This window comes from Pseudophryne corroboree, chromosome 6 (genome assembly GCF_028390025.1).
Source record: "Pseudophryne corroboree isolate aPseCor3 chromosome 6, aPseCor3.hap2, whole genome shotgun sequence".
NCBI classification, from domain to species: domain Eukaryota; kingdom Metazoa; phylum Chordata; class Amphibia; order Anura; family Myobatrachidae; genus Pseudophryne; species Pseudophryne corroboree.
In genome coordinates, this window is record NC_086449.1 from 715,488,520 (window position 1) to 715,512,980 (window position 24,461).

At 48.7% G+C, this 24,461-nt stretch overlaps 1 protein-coding gene and 1 pseudogene across 5 annotated transcripts in view; both read right to left on the reverse strand.

The window, feature by feature from the left end:
- The window catches only part of GEMIN5 (gem nuclear organelle associated protein 5), a 305,616-nt gene that overhangs the window by 42,131 nt on the left and 239,024 nt on the right, over nucleotides 1-24,461 (reverse strand). For all 5 annotated transcript variants that reach the window (XM_063928370.1, XM_063928371.1, XM_063928368.1 and 2 more), the window contains 3 exons: nucleotides 22,951-23,098; nucleotides 14,225-14,344; nucleotides 12,722-12,932 (listed from right to left, as the gene is read on the reverse strand). In XM_063928370.1, the coding sequence (XP_063784440.1) occupies nucleotides 12,722-12,932; nucleotides 14,225-14,344; nucleotides 22,951-23,098 (479 nt within the window). The remainder of the gene's footprint in view (nucleotides 1-12,721; nucleotides 12,933-14,224; nucleotides 14,345-22,950; nucleotides 23,099-24,461) is intronic.
- Nucleotides 11,715-11,830, reverse strand: LOC134938820 (U6 spliceosomal RNA; annotated as a pseudogene).

Below are 24,461 nucleotides of genomic sequence, written 5' to 3' on the forward strand. Positions count from 1 at the left end.
GCGCAGACCCTGTAATTTATTATACTGGCAAGTCTCTCCATTCTACAGGTAACGGGGTTAAACCCCTTTGCTGTGTTAGCGCCAGTGTGGGTATATGCAGCGGCCACCACAGCGCCGAGTGCCCACCGCGCCCTTATGCTGCCATGTGAATCAGGGACCCGCTAACCGGGACCCCGATTCCTGTACTCACCCCACCAGCATCTTCAGCTCTGTTAGGGGTGGCGGCATACTGTTGGAGTGCGCGCACACCCTGGGGGCGAGACAAACACCTCAGGAGCTATGTCCTGTCAGCGGGGATCCGGACCATTAACCCTTCAAGAGGTTGGTCCGGTCTGGTCCCCCCGTAAGTCCCACGATGCAGGCAGACTGATGCCACCAGTGCTGCCTGAAAAAGAGGATTTTGGTACTTACCGATAAATCCATTTCTCTGAATCCAATAGGGGACACTGGAGCGTTCTTATATAGTAGGGGTGTGAAGCTTGCAACCGGAGGTGTGGCACAATCTAAAAATTAGCATTGTCTGCACAGCCGGCTCCTCCCCCTTCACATCCCTCCTCCCTCAGTTTTGAAAATTTGACTGAGAGAATAGGACATGACACTATAGCACATGGCGAGGAACCGAACCGTACAACATACCAAACAGCATCCAAGAAACTCTGAACAGAAAAACCAAACGCTGCTTGCACGAACTGTTTGAACAAGAACTTTGAACACAGCAGGATAGACAGCACCGAGGCGGGCGTCCAGTGTCCCCTAGAGGATTCAGAGAAATGGATTTATCGGTAAGTACCAAAATCCTCTTTTCTCTTTCATCCACTAGGGGACACTGGAGCGTTCTTATACAGTAGGGGACGTCCCAAAGATATCCCCCAGGGAGGGAGTGCTGTCGGTGGCCTGCAACACTAAACGTCCGAACTTAGACCCTTCGGACGCAAAAGTATCAAACTTGTAAAATTTCGTGAACGTGTGGGCTGAGGACCACGTCGCCGCTCTGCAAAGTTGAGTAGTGGAAACACCTCAGGCAGCCGCCCATGAGGCCCCCACCGATCGGGTGGTATGAGCACCCGTCTGAACTGGAATCTGTCTGCCACAGGAAACATAAGCCTGCCGAATGGCAAGTCTAATCCATCGAGACAGAGACTGCTTAGAAGCCGGCCAAACTTTCTTTGGCCCATCATAAAGAACAAACAAATGGTCCGACTGTCTGAAGGACGACGTAGCTTGTACGTACACCCGTAAAGCTCGGACAACATCCAAAGACACGTCCCCATCTGCGATACCCTGGAAAGATGGGACCACGATTGGTTGGTTTACGTGAAACCCCGAAACATCCTTAGGAAGGAAATCCGCTCTTGTACGGAGTTCTGCCCGATCCTCATGAAAAATCAAAAAAGGACTCTTACACGATAAGGCTCTAAACTCAGAAACCCGCCTGGCCGAAGCCAAGGCAAGCAACAACGTGACCTTCCTAGAGAAATATTTTAGGTCCGTTCTTGCTAATGGCTCAAAGAGTGGTGATTTTAAAAATTCCAACACCAAATTTAAATCCCATGGCGCAATAGGATGAAAAAGGGGTCTGTATCCTCAGAACCCCCTGTAAAAAGGTTTGAACTTCTGGCAAGGATGTCAACCGCTGTTGAAAAAGGATGGAAAGAATCGAAACCTGAACCTTCAGAGAGCCCAGCCGCAGACCTACCTCTAGACCGGCCTGAAGGAAAAGTAAAAGTCTGGATAAGTGGAAGGTCGTCGAGTTCCACCCAAGTTCCTGACACCAGTCCATGTACTTCTTCCAAATTCTGTAGTAGTGCATGGCTGTGACCGGCTTCCTAGCGGCAATCATCGTAGGAATGTCCGTTCTCGGTATCCCTCTGCTTCTTAAGATCCAGGCCTCAATAGCCACGCCGTTAAACGCAGCCTGTTCAGGTCTGGATAGTGGAACAGTCCCTGAAATAGCAGGTCCTTTCTCTGAGGTAACCGCCAAGGATCGTCTGCTAGTAACCCTCGTAGGTCTGAGTACCAACTCCTGCGGGGCCAATCTGGTGCGATTAGAATCACCCACACTCTTTTCAATCTCTTCAGAACCCTGGGTATGAGTGGGAAAGGTGGGAAGACGTAAACCTTCTTGTAACACCAAGGAAGTGTCAACGCGTCCACTCCTTCTGCTGCTGGATCCCTTGTCCTGGACACATATCTGGGCAGCTGGTGGTTCTGCCGAGACACCATTAGATCCACATGAGGAAGACCCCATCTCCTCACCACCATGTCGAAAATCCATGGATGTAGGCACCACTCTCCCGGATGCATGTCATGTTGACTGAGATAATCTGCCTCCCAGTTCTCCACACCTGGAATGAACACTGCCGAGAGGATGATGTTTCGCCTTTCTGCCCACAAGATCTTTGAGGCTTCCTCTTTGTTCCTTCTTGACAGTTTATGTTAGCCGTCGTCGTGACATTGTCCGACTGTATCCTTACGTATTTACCCATGACTAGGTCTTCGGCTAGAAGCGCATTGCAGACTGCTCTTAGTTCGAGAATGTTTATGGGTAATCTGCTCTTCTGTAACGTCCATCTTCCCTGAAACTGATGGTCCTCTAAGACGGCACCCCAACCTCTGAAACTGGCGTCTGTGGTCAGGATCCTCCAATCCCAAATGCCGAATCTCCTCCCTGCTACGAGATTTTTGTGTAACGACCACCAAATCAAGGAGACTCGTACGTGCGGTGGAAGTCGGATTCTCCGATAAAGAAGCCAGTGCGAACCTGCTCCCTGAGCAATGAGGTTCATCTGGAATGGTCGGGAATGAAGTCTGCCGTACTGGAGAGCTTCGAACGACGCCACCATTTTCCCGAGAAGTTGTACACAGAGGTACAGAGAAACCGTCTGTGTCCTTAGTACTTGAGCCACTAACTTCTGTATGGTCTGGATTTTGGACTCTGGTAGGAAAACTCTCAATTGTACCGTGTCCAAGATGAGACCGAGGAATTGAATCCGTTGAGTTGGAATGAGGTTGGATTTCTGGAAGTTCACAATCCACCCATGTTGAATGAGAAATCGGTGAGATGTCTGAGCATCCTTTATCAGCTCTGCTTGAGAGGAGGCCTTGATTAGTAGATCGTCTAGATAAGGTATTAACGTGACCCCTAATAGCCTCAATCCTGCCACCATGATTGCCATGATCTTCGTGAAGATTCTTGGGGCTGACGATAAACCGAATGGTAGTGCTCTGAATTAGTAATGATCCTCCACCCGTGCAAACCTCAGGTAAGCCTGGTGGGGAGTCCAAATTGGGATATGCAGGTATGCATCCTTTATGTCCATGGACACCATGAACTCGCTTTGTTCCAAACCTGCAATGTCCGACTGGATTGATTCCATTTTGAATTTGTAGACCTTTAGAAACTGGTTTAAAACTTTTAAATTGAGTATCGGTCTGACCGCCCGTCCGGCTTTGGCACGACAAAAAGATTGGAATAGAAACCCGTTCCTCTCTGAGAGACAGGAACTGGAGTAATGACCTCTGACCGTAGTAATTTTTGAATTGCTGTCAGTAGTGCTTTTGCCTTCTGAGGGCACCGAGGCAATCCCGTTGTAAAAAACTGACTGTGAGGTCTCTGTTGAAAATCCATCTTGTACCCCTGGGAGATTATGTTGTTTATCCAAAGTTCTGTGGAGGTTTTGGTCCATATGTCCCGAAAACCTTCCAGATGGGGCGCCCACCAGGGGGGACCCCAGGTGAGCTGGGAGACCGTCATGCCACGGTCTTGTCAGCAGGTTTATCCTGCCTTCTGGCCGTTGCCTGTGAGCGGCCTCTACCTCTGCCCCCGCGCGTCTGTGTATCGAACCCTCTTCCTCGGGCTCGAAAGGACTGAGATCTAGAAGAATTAAACATCGAACCTCTCTTAACTGGTTGAGCGTATAAGGAGTAGGTAGGAATGTGGACTTCCCTGCCGTAGCCTGTGCAATCCACTTGTCCAACTCTGGACCGAAAAGCATTTCACCCCCAAAGGGGATGTATTCCACCGCCTTCTTGGTGTCAGAGTCTCCTTGCCATTCTCTGAGCCATAAATTCCGTCTAGCTGATATGGCTGATGCGGAGATGTGCGATGCTATCCTGCTAATATCCTTGGAGGCTTGACACAAGTATGAAGCAGATTCTCGATTGTGTTCAGCCAGTTGGGTAATTTCTACCAAGCTATAATCCTCCTTAATAGCCTGTACAATACGGCCAGCCCATGCTCCCATGGCCTTGTTAACCCAAGCACAGATGGGCGCGGCTCTCTGTGCTGCACCTGCTGCTACAAAAATCGATTTTAAAGCCGTGTCAACCTTACGATCTGATGCATCCTTTAAAGTCATTACATTAGGTATTGGTAAGACTGTCTTTTTTGACAACCTTCCTAGGGAAGCATCCACTACCGGTGGAGTCTCCCACTTATCCATTACACCCTTAGGTAAAGGGTAAGTTACTTGAAATCGCTTCGGAAATTGAATGCATTTATCAGGTTGCTTCCAAGCCTCCTCCATTTGAGCTTGGAGAGATTTAGGAATGGGAAAAACTGCTGAACGCGGTTTTTGTGATTCAAATAATTAGAATTTCTCAGGCTCCTTAACTTCTTCTCCCTTAAAGTTCAGGATCTCTTTCACTGCGTCAATTAATGAATCAAGACCTGAGATTGCCGTGTCCTCTTCTGGATAATCGGCGTCTAGATTAGATTCAATCAACTCACCTTCCTCATATCCATAATAAGACCGTCCTCCTCCTCTGATACTGGTACAACAGGAAGAGATCTTTCGACTGCCTTGCGCACATTCGCTTCTGCTTGTGCGGGCGGCGTTGACTTAATGAGAAATTGTTCCATCGTCTTTGAGAATCCCGCAGCCCACTCCGATTGCTGCTTGTCTGATTCCGCCATTTCCTTGGAGATTCTGTCTGCAAGGGTATCCTCCCATGACCTAGACTGAGCACTGCTCCCAGGTGGAACGTCCTTGTCTAAGCAGGAGTCGCACACCCTGGAGCTGCCAACCCGCGTGCTCTTCTTGTTACACTTCTTACAAACATTATAGGTCTTAGAGGTTGTTTGAACCCCTTGCCGGGGTATAACGTAGCGCTTTCACCCTTTAAACTAGGAAGAGGAAGACTGTAATAAGTGACGGAAGCGAAGGTAATGGATCCAGCTGGAAAAACTTTTCCCTTTCTTTATATAGAAAGGGAAGAGGGCAAAAATAAATAATTAATTAATAGCAAAAAATAAAAATTAAATTAACACCAGCCGGTTTGCAACACTCACAGACCCAACTGTAATTCAGCTGAGATGGTAGGTTGTCCACGTGCTTCCCAGTATTTTCTTCAGGATCTTTTGTATAGAATTCCCTTGAAAATATAAATAGTAAACAAGAATTATACTTCAGGAGATCCTCATCTATATATAATTCTATTCTATCTAAAGTTTCACCAGCAGAGGGAGCCGTAACCATATATTTCCTTGTGGGTTTCTCTCATAGGATAACATATAAGAGGGGGGGGGGCCTGATCCCTGCCCCTCAGATTGGCGCATATATGGAAAAAATAAGATGGCCGCCACTGAATTTTTTTTATTTTTTTTTAATCACATCTACTAAGTATTACTTAAACAATCTAACTCCCTTAGAGCCTCTCTACACACTGGAAGCTCGTCTGAACACTTTAACTCCCTTGCTATACACGCGGCTGAGGCATCTCCTCAGCCATGCTGTAACTATCTTACTGTGGTATCTTGTCCTTCATCGTGCGCGCTCTGGGACCGCTCTCACCCGGTCCCACAGCGGCGCATCATACCATGATGCGCTGTGAGCTGTCCCCCACACTGCGCCTGTAGCCTTAACCGCGCTGATTACAAAAGCGGTGTCTTAACCCCGCCAGCGCTCGCGCTACGGGACCACTCTTACCCGGTCCCACAGCGGCGCCTTCCCTCATCAGTTCAGTCGTTTCACTCTCTCTCCGCCTACGCGTGCTCCGGGACCCTGCTCATCCGGTCCCGCCGCGGCGCGTCTTCCGCTGACAACACCGGAGACTGGTAAAACTGAGTCGCGGGGAGGGTGGGGGAGGGGGGCTTTGGGAGCAGAGTGCAGCAGAGCTTTAACTATGCTATCCTACACTAGGGTCCTCTTACTACAACCAGTACTCACTGTACCTGCCGAGGATCTCCTGTTGAGATGCAGGTCCCTTTAAAAGGGATCTTTGTCTCTCAGAATACAATGGTCTTTGTCACCCTTTTCATTAGGGTGACGCAGCCAATTCTCCAAAGTCTCTCTTTAGTCTTAGTCAGAAGCTCTGTGCTCCCACGTGCTGTATCTCCAGCACAATTTTCAAAACTGAGGGAGGAGGGACGTGAAGGGGGAGGAGCCGGCTGTGCAGACAATGCTAATTTTTAGATTGTGCCACACCTCCGGTTGCAAGCTTCACACCCTTACTGTATAAGAACGCTCCAGTGTCCCCTAGTGGATGAAAGAGAAATATCAAACCAAAAACAGGATTTTGGTACTTACCGATAAATCCCTTTCTCCGATTCCACAGGGGCCACTGGAGCGTAGTTACAATGGGGATATAGTAGGCAGTAATTGGGAGCTGGCACTTTAAAATTCTCAACCTGTGGCTAGCTCCTCCCCTACTATCTCCCCTCCAAGCCAGTCTACGTAAAACTGTGCCCGATGAGAGATGGAATAAACAAACCTTAAGGTAGAGGAGGTTAATGACGCCCTGTAAACCAGGATAACCCAAACTAAACCTGGAACAGAACCTGACAAAAAACCAGGCTAGCCTGAACTCAACAAGCAGTCATATGGTGATCTGCAAACCGTTAAGCAAAAAACAAGGAGGAACAGCGCTGGGCGGGCGTCCAGTGGCCCCTGTGGAATCGGAGAAAGGGATTTATCGGTAAGTACCAAAATCCTGTTTTCTCCTTCATCCACTAGGGGCCACTGGAGCGTAGTTACAATGGGGACGTCCCAGAGCTCCCAAAAACGGGCGGGAGAGCGCTGCGAGTCCTGTAAAAACTGCTCGGCCAAATTGTGATGCAGAGGCCGCAAAAGTGTCAAACTTGTAGAATTTGACAATAGGAATGTCAGTCCGACCAAGTAGCCGCCCGACAAACTATTTATGGAGACCCCACGGGCAGCCGCCCACAAAGGTCTTACCACGCGCGTTAAGTGCGCTGAAATGGAATACGGAGGCTCCCTAGCAACCTCCAAGAAGACTGTCTGATGGTTAGATGTATCCAACGGCCCAGCGTATGTTGGGACCCCGGCTATTTAGCACGGGAGCATTGTACAGCACCAAGAAGAAAACACTTTGTCGAATAGCCGAAGACCTCTGTAGGGAGAGTCGGCGAGCCATGACAACATTCAAAGAGGACCAAAAAACACTAGTGTCAGATTTGTCGGAAAAATGGACATCCCCTCAGGAAGAAACGACCGCTGAGACCGAAACTCAGCCGGGGGAGATGCCATAGAGCACTCCCTGAAAAAGAGGCCGAACCTACGGCCGCTAGGCTAATCTCTTTTGGAAGAAAACCGAAAAAAAAAACAGAGACCTAAAATTCAGGTCAGTGTGGTATGAAGCGCAGCGGAGCAAAACCTCCCAGAGAAACCAAAGATGACGGCTGAATGGTAACTGAAAGAAGGGGAAAACCCCTTTTATGCTTATTATGTCCGATACAGTTTTCCAAAAGTGGCAAAAGCGAGAAGAGGTAACAGACTTCTGAAATCGGGGCCCGGTAGGCCTAACCAACCTAGGGAACTACTCCCTTCTGAGGTCTCGTGAACAGTCACACGGTTACACGGAACCAGTGTAAGATTGAACAAGGAAAAGTTGTTGAAGTGGACAGTCCAGTCGAGGTAGTAGCATAGGCTCCTCTACTGACAACAGGTGTATCTGTATCTTCAAGACATCTGTGGCCCAACCAGAGCCACCGAGAGGACTAGCACGCATAATCCCCTCCTGTGTTACCGAACCGGAGGTAGAAATTAAAAAGGGAGGCCGGATAGAATAACCAGAAAACTCCCCGGAGCCCTGAGGGCCTCCTCGGCTACTGCCCGAGCTCACGCCCGAGAGTAGTAAAGGGTTAAAAAGTCAGTCAGAACGCCCTGAGGTCGATCCGAAATCTCCGCCCACAGCGGACCAGCTGACAAAACTCCGGGGAATGTTTTCTCCCCCGGGAGTCTGACCTGGTGGCTTGACCCGGAAAGAAGATTGTTGTCCCCCGCTCAGAGAGGGATGTTGTCCCCCGTTCAGAGAGGAATGTTGTCCCCCGCTCAGAGAGGAATGGAGGCGACCACTCCTTGCGTCGCAACTTGACTGAAGGAATAGAGTACCTGGTGCCGAGGAAGGAAAAATCCTCTGACGGACCAAGTTGAGAAACGTCTATGAGGAGCATAAATTGGATCTGTGTTGAACCATAAGCTCCTGGATCCTCCGGATATTCAGAAGCCACCTAATGTACAGAGTGGGAAAGCAGCAGTAGATTGTCCATTTAGGGAACCAACGTCACCTTCTGCCCTTGAAAGAGTTATTCTGTGATCTTCCTGAACTCTGTGGGAGCGGAAGAGATACCGAGAGGAAAGGACTGACAGTGAAAATGAGAATCCTGTAATGTGAATCTGAGAAAAGCCCGTCCAACTGAAATCAGTAAACAGGCATCTCTGAAGACAAGGGACACGTAAAAACTCCCTTTCTTGTTCAAAAAAAAAAGCAATCACAGACTGAAAGGATTGTAAGGCCAGAATAGGTCTGGCCGAGCCAACTGGCTTCGGAACGTGAGAAGAAAACAAAGGCCTGAGAACTGTCCCGATTCAAATGATATGTGAAAAACAGGGATCAACACTCTTTGCGGTTAGAAGCATATGGAGCGCCGCCTGCAGTATGACTCTTGTCATCGTAAATCGGCCGCCCCCTGCCGAGGGACTCCTGAGATGGTTGTTCCGAAATCTAGTTTGCCCCAGCCTTCTCAGTTCTTCCCATAGGACCACCGACCTGCGCCTACCCTGGGACCCTCCAGGTGGTAGGAAAGTCTGACCTGTAGTGGGTTTATAAGGATGATGCTGAACCTCTGCTTCAGCTCTTTTTTTTTTTTTTTTTTTTTTTTTTGAGATCCCCTGGCGACTGAAATATCGCCCGTGTGGAGTCGAAAGTTTCCGAAGGGTCACGGAAAAATCTAAAGGAAAGACCGGTAACGGTCTGTCTTGGAGCTGGGGCAGTATTAGGAGAAAGCAAAGTGGACTTACCTCCAATGGTTCAAGAAATCCTGCAGAAAGTTCCTTCCCCTGAACCATCTGCCCCGTAGGATTACATGTTCACCTGTCACAGTCGCAGCCCCAGAGGTCGACGGTTTAAGACAGCCCAAGCGAAAATGCAGGGTCCGAGTCTGCAGACGTGGTGACCTTCAAAGATCATAGAGCAGAATCGTGATTCGGACCTGTACCAAAGTATCAATTGATCCTGATGTGAAACATCCTGTAACCTAGAGGACAATTGTTCCACAACCTACCTGTTCCGGACAAGGTAGAAACATGCTGCCGTATATGTCTTCGATGGGTCCCTGAACAAGGTTGCTCAGGAAAACGGCAGCTTGTTGGACCGGCGGTACATCGAGGGGTATATCCTAGAAAGGTTCTGATACCATCTCCTGACGACTGTGGGAAGAGGGTAGGGAAAACAAACATTGTTTGATACCTGATTTTGTGTGTTCGGGTGTCTGACGGCCGCCTACCGGAGCCTGCCCAGCTCATCCGAGACTGGGCCAGTCGCTGTCATTTCGTCATTGGCGTCGAACCCTGATGGACTTGACGTGTCCGCCTCCTTTACCTGCAGTACCAGACGAACTGCTGTATAATGCACCTGGATATTCTGAGACACTGGTTCAGACTCCACAGAAAACAGACATCATTAGTATTGTAACCTGGAAGGTTAGCAAGGTTCCTTTAGAAACCTGGAGAGGTGAAATGACGTACAAGATCTCTGGTTAATAGTGACATTACCTGTATAATCTGAGCTGTTCAACAGGAGTGTCCTGCAGGCGCGTGGAGGGCTCTGCAGATGGCTCCACCGCATACTTCACACCTAAGAGGGAATTCTTTAACTATCCCAGGTGAGAGGAGAAAAGGTGGGTTAAAGAAACACAGCCATATGTAAAGTCTGCACTATAATATATAGTGACCGACATCAAATAAACTTTCTGGAGCAGCGGAGACCTGAACCAGTAGCGCTGCGCTGTGGGACAGGAGTCTTAGCCCTAGGCTATAGGGGCTCCCCTTAAAGTTTCTTTATTTTCAAACCCTGGTCCCCCTGTACAGATACCCGCTACTAGCGTACTGAGCCGCAGCGCTATTTGTCTGATGCCTTACACGCATTCCCCAAATTACAAATAGCATTAGTAACTAGCCAAGGAATAATAAAGGGAAGACCACACTGTATGTAGTGTACCGCTAAATTTAGGTGCACCAGATGTTTCTCGGAGGTTCCGCTGGCTTTTCAAAATGGTGACCAGACTGTGAGAAAAGATGGGGGAAATTGTTATGTGGCAAGGAGGTATTTTGTTATTAGAAAACATTGCGGAAGTGGTTTGTTTTATCTTAAAGATGTATGTGGACACCTCTGTACAAACTACACAAAAGTAGGGCACTGGTAGGAACCAGACCCACGCCCTCCATGCCGCAAGGCAGCAACGCCAACCACCACACCATCCGCACTGCCCTATATACGGCATTGTATGCATATATCTATATACATACCTCCACACATCTATATATATATATATTCATACATACACATCTATATATATATATATATATACACACCCACAGTGAATCCAACCCTGTATGTGAACCCATTAGGGTAGATAAATACTGTAGTATATGTATGGTAAATAAATTGTGCACATTTTTGAATCATTATGAGATGAGCCCCAGCTCCTGTAATAGAGCAGGCTCCTGTATGAAATGCCTGTCAGAGGACTCTCCTGCAGGGAGGAATGTCAGCAACTCCCTGCACAGAAAATTTAAAAACCCCCCCTGAGACAGGATTTGTGTCTAGAGGCAGTGAACGCTGCGATCCGCCGCCGGGAGCCCGCTGAGCAAAGCGGGAATAGCCTTCACCCCCACATCCTACCTTTATCCTCCCTGAACAGCCCGGAGAGGGAAGGGAGCTTGCAGCGGCCGGGGAGCGGTGTGACAGTGCAGCGGCGTGTCCTGTAGCGGCCGGGGGACGGAGTGCGCTTAGCCCGCCGAACAGAGCGGGAGTTAGCTCCGCCCCCTCCGCTTCGGCGCCAAATTTAAACCTGCTCTACCATAAGCGGGAAGCGCCCTGTATCTCCCCGGCCGCTTGTAAGCTGTGGCCGGGGAGCGTTTCATGCACCGAGTCCCATGTGACCTTGTGTGCCAGAGTCTGGAGCCTAGCTGTGTGAGCAATAATGACTCACTTTTGCAAATAATAATGTGCTAAGTATGCTCCTTAGACTCTGGCATACAGCTTCTATTCTCACTGTGTATCCCCCGGCTGCCTTCTGCAGCCGGGTAGTGAAGAGCGCTGAGCCCGCTTACAGAGCGGGCTGAAGCTCCGCCCCCCATATAATGGCGCCAAGTTCAAATTATTAAGCGCCTTTGATGCACTCCAGCCTTCTATGACTGGAGTATAGGGGACCATACCTATGTTGAAAACTGAAACTGTTTAATTCTGGTCAGGATTATATGGAACGCTTCAAGAATTTGCATGTCATCCTTGCACAGGGCTCATGCTGCGCAGGGGCTTTGCTAAACTTCTCTATATCGTTCCAATTTAGTGCTGCCGAAGCAAGCACTTCAAACACATGATAAAACATACATCAGTGACAAGGGGGGATGTTTGTACTCACCACACTTTAGGCGTACTCCAACTCGACCCCGAGGCTCCGACACACGCCGCACGCAGCGGTGTCCGGTCCCTTTTGTACTCATCTTCTGATGGAGTGGCCCCGACACGAGCCGCACGCAGCGGTGTCCGGCCATTTTTGATACTCACCGCTGCCATGCTGCCGGAATCTTCTGCTGGATGGAGTGGCCGCGACACGCGCCGCACGCAGCGGTGTCCGCCGACTCAGGAGAGCTCAGTGTCTCCCTCAGCCGGGGCCCATCCCTAGCCGCACGCAGCTGCGATGGGACCCCGCCGGCAGCTCCCACGGTGCAGACTGGCAGTGGCAGAGCTGCCAGTCTGTAAGAAAGAAAAATAAAATAATAAAGAAAAAAGAAAAATTTCTTCAGCTAAACCCAAGTGAACCAGCTCACATCGGGCACATACTAAGACTGGCTTGGAGGGGAGATAGTAGGGGAGGAGCTAGCCACAGGTTGAGAATTTTAAAGTGCCAGCTCCCAATTACTGCCTACTATATCCCCATTGTAACTACGCTCCAGTGGCCCCTAGTGGATGAAGGAGAAATAAAGTTTTTGAAGAAAACACACTGGAGCGCCAGAGAATGCACCCGTTTCCTTGGGCACATTTTTCTAAACAGAGTCTGCAGGAGGGGCATATAGGGCAGGAGCCAGCACACACTGAAGAAATTTTAAAGTGCCAGGCTCCAATGGACCCCATCTATACCCCTATGGTACTAAGACCATCCCAGTATCCCCTAGGACGTTAGAGAACACATATATATTGTTTCCTCTACTTTGGTAGTGACCTGCATTGTATGTTACAGCTCATTAGCATTGTTTACCAGAAGGCTAGGGTGCTGCTGCAGAGACTGCTGGGCCCCGACCCAGTTCTTAGCAGCAACGTGCTCCTGTGCACATCGTAACGCAAACGAAGACGCCAGGCTCTTCTCTCCTGCAATTAGCGCAAGTTCAGCTGCAGTGCTCAGAGACAGCAGGTCCCCTTTCTTGGCAAGGACTTTAGCTGCGTCGTACGGAGATGATGCTCCCAAGTAACTGAGATAAAGAAGAGAAGGTAGCTTACAGTATCATTTATATAGCTCCAACATACTCTTCAGCACTTTGCAATAGGAAAAAAACAACAGTATTAAATAACGACTGGGTATTACCAAATGCAATGATAAAGAGAGGGTTCGGCTCAGAAACATAGACTCTATAGGAAAACAGAAAGTTAAAGGCTATAGAGTGTATAGTGGCACGCCAAACGTACTTTGTGGGGCTATGTGATCTAGCCACACAGCAATGCTGGATCAGGGATCAGATGGTAATTTAATTATAGAAGCAGTAGTAATGCGGTAATTGGCTAGTTTAGCATAAGGAGGTTAAGAAGATGATTCAGGGAATTTGATCGCTTGCCTGAAGAGGTTAGGTTTAGGCAACACTTATGGGTTTGGAGGCTATGGGAAAAGTATAGTTGTATGAGGGTGGGAAGTCCACATAGTACATACAACCCTTCAAAAACGGCCTTTAACTGGGAATGGAAGTAATCGTCAAATAATTACAATAATCATAAAATATTACATATAATCAGCAGCACATCCGATTACAGAGCAGTCCTACATACAGTAAAAGGTGGTACGAGCCAGTATGCAGTTCTAGAATTCCGAGAAACCAGGTATCTCACTAAGGGGGAGATCTATCGAATCTTTGACAAAGTAGAGAAAGATATAAAGTACCAGCCAATCAGCTACTAACTCATATCCTCCAACATTTTACACATAAAAATCGGTACAAATTAGGAAAAGGGGCGTGGTCATGGGTAAAGGGGGCATGGTCACGCCCCTTTTCCTATACTTTCAATGGAAAAATGGAGAGTCAAAAATCGTTACAGACCATGGAAAAAAGGTACTGTACCTGCCAAAAAGGTACAGTTGGAGGGTATGCTAACTAAATTGTTACAGGTGTTTGAAAAATGACAGAAGCGGTTGGGACTTTATCTCTCTCCAAGATCCCCCATGTAAGGCACCGCCTGACTACTATTCCTGATAGATTGCATTCTCAGCAATATGAGTCCGGCACATACTATGGATACCTTTGTCGTGAATAAGGGACAGGTCCACGTTAATATACAGTATATATAAATACTGGAAAACATTAGGGTCAAATCTAAATGAATTTTACATTCTTGATTTCCTCTTTGAGCTCCAAAAGCAATAATTGATGAAATTATATTACTATTCCAAAACAGTATGTGCAGAAGACAATGACATCCCACTTAAACATTGCATTTTCCCTAGAGCCACCTAAACCTGGCTCCTCCTCGCTGAGGTCCCCCTGCAGGTACTTACCACTTAGCAGCCATGGAGAAGTGGCCGTCCTGCTCCAGTATGGTGGCCCAGCTGGTGTACAGCTCCTGGAGAACGGGGTCATCTGGGAGCAGACGAGATTTAGCCACAACAATGGCTTCTCTGCAACAGACGAAACATCCATGTGCAATTAGGGACAAGGCAAACATTCTACATTCTAAGACATATAAACTTACATGGATGATGCGTAGGGCAGATGGGTTGAAAGATAATTTGTTGATTTCCGACTAAAGCACGTAACTTTATACAGTTCCGTTCCAACATGTCCAAACAGGGGTGGGAAAAAGAAAAGGCCCAGAAACAAGCCCAACCTGAGTTTGACTGAAGTCTGCTTACTTCCTTATGCCAACACGAGTATCTGCCCATCGGTGCCAGCTATCCATCTGTCTTCATACAGATGGCCAACCAGCACACTGTTTTTCCATCCACAGTCATCGTCATTAGTATTGGGACTTACAACCATCCCACGCTGGATGCAAGTGACCCATCTGAAACAGGCGTCCGTTCACATGACACAATCAATCACGGAAGTTGGCCTATATGGCCATGACACTCCCATGGCACTCTCACACGGGGTCAGTTCTGTGCTGCAGCCGCCCAAAGCAGATTTCAAGGAAAAAGTGTTCTGTCATCAGATGGATCGATCTGTCTGCACTTTCAATTGCCGTGTGTGCGCATGCCCGGCCTACAGGGACAGATACTGTCATCCCCTTGTGGAGACATGCCGGTACTCACCCCCAAACCTTCCCACCCCAGTGGAGATTTACCGGTACTGCCCCTCCCTTCCAGTGGAGAGGTATCTGTACTGCCCCTGCCACCCTCCCAGTGGAGCTGTACCGGTACTGCCCCTCCAGTAAAGTTGTATCTTTCTGCAAATCCATTACATTTCATTGGAATGTCGTCCTCCTATTGTATGATCTGAGCGCTTTCCTATCTACCAAAGTAAAGCAGTGGTCAACTGGAAGTAATTGTATCTGTATAGTAATGAGAAGGGAAGATCTCCACGTCCTCTGTTACTATGTATGAAGATGATGGTGTGTCGTAAACAAGTGAACCTGTTCCCTAGTAATGGTACTGGGGGCCTAATTCATGTCTGTACGCACATGCCTACACAGCTGCCATTTTTCCAGCTATGGAATTGAGAAACACTGCAAGTGAAGCTGCTGTCCAGAGTGGAATATAGACGCCCACCGGAACCATCGCCTAGACCACAGCATCTGCGTACACATACACAGCACCGATGCAATAACCAGGAACATTGACTCCTCAAATGAGCCTATGGTCAGGCAGACAGCCGCAGGGGATAGCAACGCTGGCACTATGTTTTTCTGCCTACATGAACGCAGCTGAAGGCAGATTCAGTCCCCGGGAACGGTTGTGACACACCTGCATTTTTGCCACCATTCCCTGCTACCTCGTCAGACAGTCCCTTCCTGTCAATCATTCTGTGTTAAAAATCTCACTACGAGCAGCATTACAAGACCACCTTGGTGTGTGTGTAACGCTATTGCAGCCACATGCGCAGTATTACGATAATCAGTCGCGTGAACATCGACATTTCCTGCAAACATGAATTAGGCCCTGGGTCTTCATCATCAGTGTCAGGGGAGGATTACTGTATTCACATTACACTGACCACCTGTTCTGTTACCAGTTCATCTGGCTCTCCAGGGTTATCTCTACAGCATTAGGTACACAGGGGAGGATCCTGGGGTGCACACTGGTAATGAGAGACCTTTCAGTACTGCATACAAAGACAAGGTTGCAGGTGCACAATTCAAACACGACCATCTCATTAATAATAATCATTGCAATAAAATTTGGCATTTTGAGCGAGGTTCGTCACATAGTTATGTCCACAAATAACGGCTTGCCCACCGAGTTCAGGTGAAAGCATTAATCAGTCCCTAACATATTGGGGAGTACAAGTCTGGGGCGCAGGACACCCCAAACCCAAGCAGCCGAGTGACCCCAGGGCGACACTAGAGTGAAAAAATACATAGTGGGAAAAGTGAAGCTAGTTCGGTTAGTGAGAGAGGCTGCTGAAAAACAGCAGTGGGAAAATAACGAGGTAAACAACACACACAATAGGGATGAAAGGAAATACAAAAAGAAGTGTTAACCTGTGTTGGTCCTGAGGCCAACCAGCCACAGCAGTCCAGGGGGACCCACGCCCCAGAAATCTACCCCCCATCTGAGGTCACCTAGAAACGGTGGGCAAGCCGTTATTTATGGCCATAACTATGCAAAGAACCTCGCTCAGAATGCTACATTTTATTGCAATGATTATTATTAATGAGATGGTAGTGTTTGAATTGTGCACCTGCAAACATGTCTTTGTATGCTGATCTCTACAGCTTGTAAAAGCGAAACCCTCTTACAGCTTCATCTGCATGGAAATACTCAGTCTTGCTTTATTATGGTTTGTCCCTGTTGTAAAGCACTGCAGAGTACGCTGGTGCTGTAGAAATAAATGTTGATAAAATCTGGAGAGAAAACATGGCTTCTACAAGGTACAAAGACTCCACAGTGAGCAATACAACCTGTATAGAAAATGCAATAGAACAGCTCTGCAACCACAACTATGCCTAGAGATTCCATCCTTACTATATTTCATCAAAGGGCAAACTGCCACCGTTACCATAGAGGTGCCCATGATACTAATGTAGCCCCACACCATGGAAAATTGCAAATTCTTCCAAATTTGGGAACACAGGTTTTTAAGGGTACAAGCTTTACAGTGTTGCCAGGTGACAAAGTAATGAGGCTGACGGTAAATCTGGCAGACAGACACACTGCATTTTGAAGTCATTACCTGTAGAGACCAATGCAGAATAATTAGGTTCACACTACTGAACCATCCCATTCCCCCCACTCTATGGTGTTCAATATGACTGCTGGGGAACCTGCATGTTTCTCCTTCATCCACTAGGGGCCACTGGAGCGTAGTTACAATGGGGAATAGTAGGCAGTAATTGGGAGCTGGCACTTTAAAATTCTTCACACTGTGGCTAGCTCCTCCCCTACTATCTCCCCTCCAAGCCAGTCTTAGTTTAGTGCCCGAGGTAGCTGGTTCACTTGGGTTTAGCTGAAGAATTTTTCTTTTTTCTTTATTATTTTCTTTTTTCTTACATACACGCACAGACTGGCAGCTCTGCCACTGCCAGTCTGCACCGTGGGAGCTGCCGGCGGGGTCCCATCGCAGCTGCGTGCGGCTCGGGATGGGCCCCGGCTGAGGGAGACACTGAGCTCTCCTGAGTTGGCGGACACCGCTGCGTGCGGCGCGTGTCGCGGCCACTCCATCCAGCAGAAGATTCCGGCAGCACGGCAGTGGTAAGTAACCGTGGCCGAACACCGCTGCGTGCGGCGCGTGTTGGGGCCACTCTGTCCGCTGCGTGCGGCGCACACTCCGTTAACAGAGGCCGGACACCGCTGCGTGCGGCGCGTGTCGGGGCCACTCCATCATCTGCAAGCAGTGGTGAGTAAACACCCCCCCTTCACATTGATGTATGATTTATATATCACATTACACATTTACTGGTGCAATGTGCTCTAAGTAATAGGTTTATTCCTTCAGTGTGCCACTGTATGATCAAGGCGCCTTTTCTGATTCAAATTTGGCGCCTTTAAGGGGTGGGCGGAGCTTCAGTGCGCTATGCACAGCGCCCGCTCTGTACTGCGGCTCAGCGCTCCCTGCTCCCCGCCCGCGACACACATTGCCGGCGGGGGATGCAGGGCACTCACCGACGGGTTTGTTTAAATTTTGCACCAGAGCGGGGGGCGGAGCTAACTCCTGCTCGGTACAGCGAGCGCTCCCCGCGACCCGGCCAGGATACTCACGCGCTGCACAGCGGGCTCAGCGCCCCGCTCCCCAGCCACTGTATTTCCCGCTCTGTACAGCGGGCTCCCCGGCAGGGGATACAGGGCGCTCACCGCTCCGGGTAAGCTACAGGCTTCCGTGCTGCAGGCTCAGCACCCCGCTCCCCAGCCACTGCATTTCCCGCTCTGTACAGCGGGCTCCCTGCTCACGCTTTGCCGGCAGGGGATACTGGGCGCTCACCGCTCCGGGTAAGCTACAGGCTCCCGCGCTGCACTCAGCGCCCCGCTCTCCATCCACTGCATTTCCCGCTCTGTACAGCGGGCTCCCTGCTCCCCGCACGCATTGCCGGAGGGGGATACAGGGCGCTCATCGTGGAACTGAAGCGGGTTAGTTAAATTTTGGACCTAATTCCGCTCTGCACAGCGGGCTCCCTGCCTCATTTCACACATTGCTGGAGGGAGAGTCAGGGAGTTTACCGCTTCATTTAAGATTTCAAAGGAGCTTAATCCCGCTTTGCTCAGCGGGCTCCCCACTCCCCAGCACACACACACATGGATTAGAGCCTGCTCTATATCAGGGGCTCATGAATGCATTGGCATAATAGTGGAGCTGATTAGGAACCCAGGTTCACATATCACCCTCTACCCAATTGGCTTAATTATGTATATATATATGTAAATATGTGGGTATATATATATATATATATGTATGGGGTTATGTATGGGTGTGTGTGTATATATATATGTATGTATATATGTATATATATGTGTATGCTGTTACACTACCATATATAGTAGCAATGTTTTTATTATAAGACTGGTTTCACATTAGCTCCGCCTTGCCACATAACTTTTCCCCCCGGCCTTTCTCGCAGACTGCACGCCATTCTGGGAAACCAGCGGAGCCTCCGAGAAACATGTATTGCGTCTTCCTAATTTAGCAGTACTTTACATACAGGGGGGGTGTTACCTTCCCTGTATTATTCCTTTGTTTCACTTAATAATAATAATAATAATACTGGTAGTAATTTGGGGAATGTGTGTGGCATCAGACAGTTGCTGTAGTGGGTATCTGAAGGGACCTATAGTCTAGTGGCTAAGACTCATGTCCCACAGCGCAGACCTAATGGTTCAGGTCTCCGCTGCTCCAGAAAGTTTATTTGAACGTGTTTGTCACTACACATTATAGTGCAGACCTTGCAGAGGGCTGTGTTTATTTAACCCACCTTTTCTCCTTTCGTTTGTCTCAACTGGGATAGTCAAGGAATTCCCTCTTAGGTGTGAAGTATGCGGTGGAGCCATCTGCTTAGCCCTCCACGCACCTGCAGGACACTCCTGTTTGACAAGCTCAGATTATGCAGGTAATGTCGCTGTTAACCAGAGACCTTGTACGTCATTTCACCTCTCCAGGTTTCTAAAAGAGCCTTGATAACCTTCCATGTTACACAACTCAGCAGTGGAAAGGCCTCTCCGGGAGGTGGAGAAAGATGTCCAGAGTCTGAACCAGTGTCTCAGAAATTCCAGGTGCATTATACAGCAGTTCGGCTGATACTGCAGGTAAAGGAGGCGGGCACGTCAAGTACATCAGGGTCGACGCCGATGACGAAAGGACAGCGACTGGTCCAGTTTCGGATGAGCTGGGTAGGCTCCGGTGGGCGGCCGGCAGACACCCGAATACACAATTTCAGGTATCAAACAATGTTTGTTTTCCTATCCTTTACCCGCAGACGGCAGGAAATGGTATCAGGACCTCTCCAGGGTATACCCCTCGATGTATCGCCGGTCCACCAAGCTGCCGTTTTCCTGAGGCAACCTTGCTCAGGGATCCATCGAAGACACATATGTGGCAGCTGGGTCCTACCTTGTCCGGAGCAGGTAGGTTGTGGAACAATTATCCTCTAGGTTACAGGATGTTTCGCATCAGGATCATTTGATACTTTGGTATAGATCAGAATCACGATTCTGCTTTATGTTCTTTGGAGGTCTCCACGTCTGCAGACTCGGAACCTGCATTTTCATTTGGGCTGTCTTAACCCGACGACCTCTGGGGCTGCGACAGTGACAGGTGAACATGAAATCCTACGGGGCAGATGGTTCAGAGGAAGGAACTTGCTGCAGGATTTCTTGAGCCATTGGAGGTAAGTCCACTTTGCTTTAGCCTACTACTGCCCCAGCTCCAAGACAGACCTTTACCGGTCTTTCCTTTAGATTTTTCCGTGCCCTTTCAAGCTTTCGACTCCACACGGGCGATATCTCCGTCGCCAGGGGATCTCAGGTAAAAGGCTGAAGCAGAGGTTCAACAGCCTCGGTCCAGTCTGATGTTTGATCATCCTATACACCCACTACAGGTCAGACCTTCCTACCACCTGGAGGGTCCCAGGATAGGCGCATGTCAGTGGGAGAAGGCTTGGGCGGTTACAGACTGGATTTTAGAGTACAACCGTCTCAGGAGTCCCTCGGCATGGGTCGGACGATTTACGATGACAAGAGTCATACTGCAGGCGGCGCTCTATATGCTCCTAACCGCAAAGGGTGTTGATCCCTGTTTTTCACATATCATTTGAATCGGGACAGTTCTCAGGTCTTTGTCTTCTTTTCACGTTCCGAAGCCAGTGGGCTTGGCTAGGCATATTCTGGCCTTAGAATCCTTTCAGTCTGTGATTACTAGTTTGAACAAGAAAGGGAGTTTTATGTGTCCCTTGTCTTCAGAGATGCCTGTTTACTGATTTCGGTTGGGTTTCCTCATCAGGCTTTTCTCAGATTCGCATTACAGGATTCTCATTTTCACTGTCAGTCCTTTCCTTTCGGTCTCTCTTCCAATCCCACAGGGTTCAGGAAGTTCGCAGAATAACTTTTTCAAAGGCAAGAGGTGACGTTGGTTCCCTTTTGGGACAATCTACTGCTACTATCCCACTCTGTACATTAGGTGGCTTCTGAATATCCCGAGGATCCAGGAGCTTTTGGTTCGACACAGATCCAATTTATGCTCCTCGTAGACGTTTTCTCAACACGGTCCGTCAGAGGATTTTTTCTTCCTCGGCACCAGGTACTCTATTTCTTCAGTCAAGTTGCGACGCAATGAGTGGTCGCCTACATTCCCCTCTGAGCGGGGGACAACAATCTTCTTTCCAGGTCAGGCCACCAGGTCAGACTCCTGGGTGAGGGAACATTCCCCGGAGTTTTGTCAGCTGGTCTGCTGTGGGCGGAGATTTCGAATCGACCTCCGGGCGTTCTGACTGACTCTTTAACCCTTTACTACTCACGGACGTGAGCTCTGGTGGCAGTAGCGGAGGATGCCTTCGGGGCTCCTGGGAGTTTCTGGTTATTCTATCCTGCCTCCTTTTCTATTTCTACCTCACTTTCGGTAACACAGGAGGAGAGTATGCGTGCTAGTCCTCTCGGTGGCTCTGGTTGGGCCACCCATGACTTGAAGATACGGCTACAACTGTTGTCGGTAGAGGAGCCTTGGCTCCTACCTCGACTGGACGGTCTACTTCAACAGGGTCCTTTTCTTTGTTCAATCTTACACTGGTTTCATTTAACCGTGTGACTGTTCACGAGACCTCTGAAGAGAGGAGTTCCCTAGTTCGGTTAGGCCTACTGGGCCCCGATTTCAGAAGTCTGTTACCTCTTCTCGCTTTTGCCACCTTTGGAAAACTGTATGGTACATAGTAAGGATAAAAGGGGGTTTTCCCCTTCTTTCAGTTACCATTCGGCCGTCATCTTTGGTTTCTATGGGAGGTTTTGCTCCGCTGTGCTTAAAACCACATTGACCTGAATTTTAGGTCTCTGCCTTTTTCGGTTTTCTTCCAAAAGAGATTAGCCTGGCGGCCGTAAGTTTGGGCTCTCTTTTAGGGAGTACTCTATTGGCAACTCCCCCGGCTGAGCTTCGGCCTCAGAGGTCGTTTCTTACAAAGGGGATGTCCGTTTTTCATATAAATCTGACACTAGTGTTTTTTTTTTTTTTCAGTTACTAGTTGACTGTTGTCAAGGCTCGCCGTCTCTCTCTACAGAGGTCTTAGGCTATTCGACAAAGGGGTTTTCTTCTTTGTTCTGTACGATGCTCCCGTACTAAATAGCCGGGGTCCCAGCATATGCTGGGCTGTTGGATACATCTGACCATCACACAGGCTTCTTAGCGGTGGCTCGGGAGCCTCCGTTTTCCATTTCAGCGCACTTTACGCGCGTTATGGGACCTTAGTGGTCAGCTGCCAGTGGGGTCTCCATGAATACTTTATGTTGGGCGGCTACTTGGTCAGAACGACATTCGTTTTGTCAAATTCTACAAGTTTGACACTTTTGCGGCCTCTGCATCACAGTTTGGCCGAGCGATTTTACAGGACTCTCAGCGCTCTCCCACCCGTTTTTGGGAGCTCTGGGACGTCCCCATTGTAACTACGCTCCAGTGGCCCCTAGTGGATGAAGGAGAAATTAGGATTTTGGTACTTACCGATAAATCCCTTTCTCCAATTCCACAGGGGCCACTGGACGCCCGCCCAGCGCTGTTCCTCCTTGTTTTTTGCTTAACGGTTTGCAGATCACCATAAGACTGCTTGTTGAGTTCGGGCTAGCCGGTTGTTTGTTAGGTTCTGTTCCAGGTTTGATTTGTGTTATCCTGGTTTACAGGGCTTCATTAACCTCCTCTACCTTACGGTTTGGGTTTTTCCAGCTCTCCTCGGGCACAGTTTTACGTAGACTGGCTTGGAGGGGAGATAGTAGGGGAGGAGCTAGCCACAGTGTGAAGAATTTTAAAGTGCCAGCTCCCAATTACTGCCTACTATTCCCCATTGTAACTACGCTCCAGTGGCCCCTGTGGAATCGGAGAAAGGGATTTATCGGTAAGTACCAAAATCCTGATTTATTTAGCATATGAAATAATACAAACTAACCTGTATAAGTGGTTTCCTCTCAGGAGTTGCACAGCTTCATAAACTTTGTTAATGGACAGGAGGTGAGAAGCCGCTTTCACATATTGTTCCTGGAAACAAAGCTGTTTCGCAAAGGCTTCCACTGCCGAAACCCAGACTTTGTATCCAGCTAAGAAGATGAAGCCGGAAATCATGTATTTATTGGAGTACAACTATAACAATATAAATACATAAACAGGGTAACCGTAAAAGCAAGGCTACAAAAATGCCCCCAATCTTGTCCATTCTAGTGCCATGCCCACGATCATGGCCGCTCTAGCGCAAGGCCCCCGATCATGGCCCTTCTAGCGCCATGTCCGATCATGGCTGTTCTAGCGCCATGCCCCTGATCATGTCCGTTCTAGTACCATGCCCCCGATCATGTCCGTTCTAGTACCATGCCCCCGATTTTGTACGTTCTAGCACTGTGGGCCTAATTAAGTAATAACTGCAGCAGTTTTGCAAATGCAATCCAAAGCAATGCAAATGCGGTTGATAGCACCTACCTCCTGCATGTGCGATGTGATGAACATCGCGACCATCAATCGCAATGTTTATCTGTGACGGCAGGCTTAGTAAACTTGAGCTTACTCAGGCTGGCCGTCACTGGGCGGTTTGCAAGGCCAAAGAAACGGCTTCTCGCAACACAGTCCAGGGCCTCGCCACTGACGCCCCCGTTTTCAACACAGCCAGCCACCCCCATCCCTCCCTGTGAATGCCTCTGCCTATCAATCAGGCAGAGGCAATCGCATTCCTGCAATGCGATCGCAGGAACCGTTCCGAACATGCACAGTTTTCTTACTATCAGGAAAGTGTGGGCTGGATCGATTATGTGATTCAACCTGAATTAGGCCCTATGTCCCTGATTATGTCCATTCTGGCGGTATGTCCCTGATTATGTCCATTCTGGCGGTATGTCCCTGATTATGTCCATTCTAGCGGTATGTCCTGAATATGTAGCCTCCTCCCTTCAAGGAAATTGGGGAAAAGCAGGATAGTTAGCGGCAGTGCACTGCCTGCCAGGAGTTAAACATAAACCACCATCTCTGTCTCTCTTCTGCAGCTGGAGAAGACCAACATGAAGCAACAAGGTGAGGCAATAAATAAGATTTTACTCACCGGTAAATCTATTTCTCGTAGTCCGTAGTGGATGCTGGGAACTCCGTAAGGACCATGGGGAATAGACGGGCTCCGCAGGAGACTGGGCACTCTAAAAGAAAGATTAGGTACTATCTGGTGTGCACTGGCTCCTCCCACTATGACCCTCCTCCAGACCTCAGTTAGGATACTGTGCCCGGAAGAGCTGACACAATAAGGAAGGATTTTGAATCCCGAGTAAGACTCATACCAGCCACACCAATCACACCGTATAACTCGTGATACTACACCCAGTTAACAGTATGAAATATAACTGAGCCTCTCAACAGATGGCTCAACAATAACCCTTAGTTAGGCAATAACTACATACAAGTATTGCAGACAATCCGCACTTG